Source organism: Engraulis encrasicolus, chromosome 20, assembly GCF_034702125.1.
Source record: "Engraulis encrasicolus isolate BLACKSEA-1 chromosome 20, IST_EnEncr_1.0, whole genome shotgun sequence".
NCBI lineage: Eukaryota > Metazoa > Chordata > Actinopteri > Clupeiformes > Engraulidae > Engraulis > Engraulis encrasicolus.
This window is the reverse complement of record NC_085876.1, coordinates 41361131-41363630: the sequence shown is the minus strand read 5'-3', so window position 1 is coordinate 41363630 and position 2500 is coordinate 41361131. Positions and strand designations below refer to the sequence as shown.

Genomic DNA, 2500 nt, shown 5'->3' with positions numbered 1-2500 from the left:
TGTATGCAGTGTGTCAGTGTGGCCTCTTTTCCCATGGAGGGTTCACAACATTGACATAGCGAATGTACAGGGCCGAACTACTGGACAGGCTAGATATGGCTGCAGCCTAGAGGCCCCCACCTGCCAGGGGGCCCCCACAGGCTAGATATGGCTGCAGCCTAGAGGCCCCCACCTGCCAGGGGGCCCCTGACTGGCCAAAAGTGACCAATTGAATTGAGACCTGTGACAGGATGCAATAACGGAAAATCATGTGGTATGTTGAGTGCAGTTGGAAGACATGTAATCCTTAATCCCAATCCTGTAATTATGACGCTTATGTAAATTTGTCACAAAATTTGTCTTCTGGGGGCCCACAGCAACCTGCAGCCTAGGGGCCCTAGGTCAGTGTTTCTCAACAGGGGTGCTGGGGCACCCTGGGGTGCCACAGCCCCCCCTCAGGGGTGCTGTTAAAACGTGGCTGATAAATAAATGATGTAATATAATACATATTTGTCTAAATTGATAAGTTAATGTTAGTCAGTGGAATCTTTCATCTGCCATTTACGCACAATAAAGTAAATATAGGTCGCCCCAGTCAGCTGCAACTTCGAACGTAGGTCGTGTGACGTCTCCAAATGTGTTACTTTTCTAAGCTTGTGTGGTATCGGATGCGATACGGCTTGTTGTTTGGAGTGCCTTGAAAAATTTCAAGAATTGAAAGGGTGCCTCGCCTAAAAAAAGGTTGAGAAACACTGAACTAGGTCATCTTACAGTAATCTAGCCAAGCAAATGTATGCAACGAGAGGGCGCACTCAGAGAGTGCAGATACCTGCCAAATGCATTCAAACATTGGCAGCCGTGGCCTAGTGGTTAAGGAGATGGGCTTTAGAGGATCAGAGGGTTGCAGGTTCAAATCCCACCCTTACCACTCCCCACCACACTCCATGGCTGAGGTGCCCTTGAGCAAGCCACCTAATAACCCCACACTGTTCCAGGGACTGTAACCAATACCCTGTACTTATTAAAAATAAGTGTTAGTCGCTTTGAATAAAAAAAATCGTCAGCTAAATGTAATGTAATGTAATAATGTAATGTAGGGATGCACCGATACCACTTTTTTGAAAACCGATACAAGTAAGAGTACATTAATGTGTGTACTTGCCGATACCGAGTACTGATACCGATACCTCTTACCACCAAAATACAATGAAAATAAATGCATGGCCTTGTTTTTTTTCCACCTGTGATATTTGTATTGTCCATTTCCATGTAGATTTAAATGTTAGTAAACATATGAGGTGGCACTTTTTTCCCATTATGCTTTCAAGTCCACAGAACATGACAAGATTGCATTGTTTTGTGTAATAGCAGTATCGTTCCTGGTATCGGCAAGTGCAAGCAGTAACGAGCAGTATCGGGTGCCGATACCTATACCAGTATCGGTATCGGCAGAGATTCTTAAAGTATATAGCGATATGCCAATGTAATAGGTTGCTATGGGCACCTAACATGACCAGGTTCCGGTCTGCCTAAAGGGGCGTGTCATAATACTCCTAGCATTGAATAGAACAGTCCTTAGGTCTGCCTAGGTCTGCCTAAAGGAGGATTTCCCCCCACTCCCCCTTGCAATAATAGAACCCGGAAACAATGGGCCAATGGAACCTCTCTCTCTCTACTCTCTCTGGTATCAGTGCATCCCTAATGTAATGCCCTCTCCACTTCTCTGCAGGACATGATGTACCAGCTGCTGCAGGGGCTGGACTTCCTCCACTCCCACCGCGTGGTGCACCGAGACCTGAAGCCGCAGAACATCCTGGTCACCAGCGGTGGGCAGATCAAGCTGGCCGACTTTGGCCTCGCGCGGATATACAGCTTTCAGATGGCCTTGACGTCAGTGGTGAGTACAGTGGTCTACTTCACCTCTCCCAATCACACACTCCCACACACAGGGCTGCTGACAGTGGGGGACCAAGGGGACAGTTGTTTTCCCGGCCCCAGGGAGAGATGGGGCCCAAAATTGGGTCCTCATTACATTGTATGTATTGGGCTGGGGGCCCCTTTTGCTGACAGTGGGGGACCAAGGGGACAGTTGTTCCGGGCCCAGGGAGAGATGGGGCCCAGAATTGGGTCCTCATTACATTGTATGTATTGGGCAGGGGGCCCCTTTCAGGCGATTTTGTCCTAGACCCGGGTCAGCAGCCCTGCTCTCACACACACTCTAGCCCATACCTGTCAACCATCCCTAATTTCCCGGGAAAATCCCTATTTTTGACTCATTTCCCGATTTCTTCCCGATTTGAAATGTTTCCCGGAAATATCCCGGATTTTTCACATTATCAAAAAACACCGTTGGTCCTGTAGGCTATTTATAGGCTACCCACGGCCCTGTCCGACGAGCCACACCCCCTCTTGAAGAGAGAGACAGAGGGTCTTGCTTCAAGCTACCTGCCAGAAGACGGTATGCCAGACACCAAGAATTGAAGTTCCTTGAAAATACGAGTTGTCAACCTCGAGCTCCATA

The 2500-nt window shown here is 48.2% G+C and overlaps 1 protein-coding gene across 1 annotated transcript in view; it reads left to right on the top strand.

Annotated features, from left to right (window-relative positions):
• Window positions 1–2500, top strand: part of cdk6 (cyclin dependent kinase 6) — a 125881-nt gene that overhangs the window by 38702 nt on the left and 84679 nt on the right. The window contains exon 4 of the mRNA XM_063185956.1: window positions 1709–1876. Coding sequence (XP_063042026.1) covers window positions 1709–1876 — 168 coding nt within the window. The remainder of the gene's footprint in view (window positions 1–1708; window positions 1877–2500) is intronic.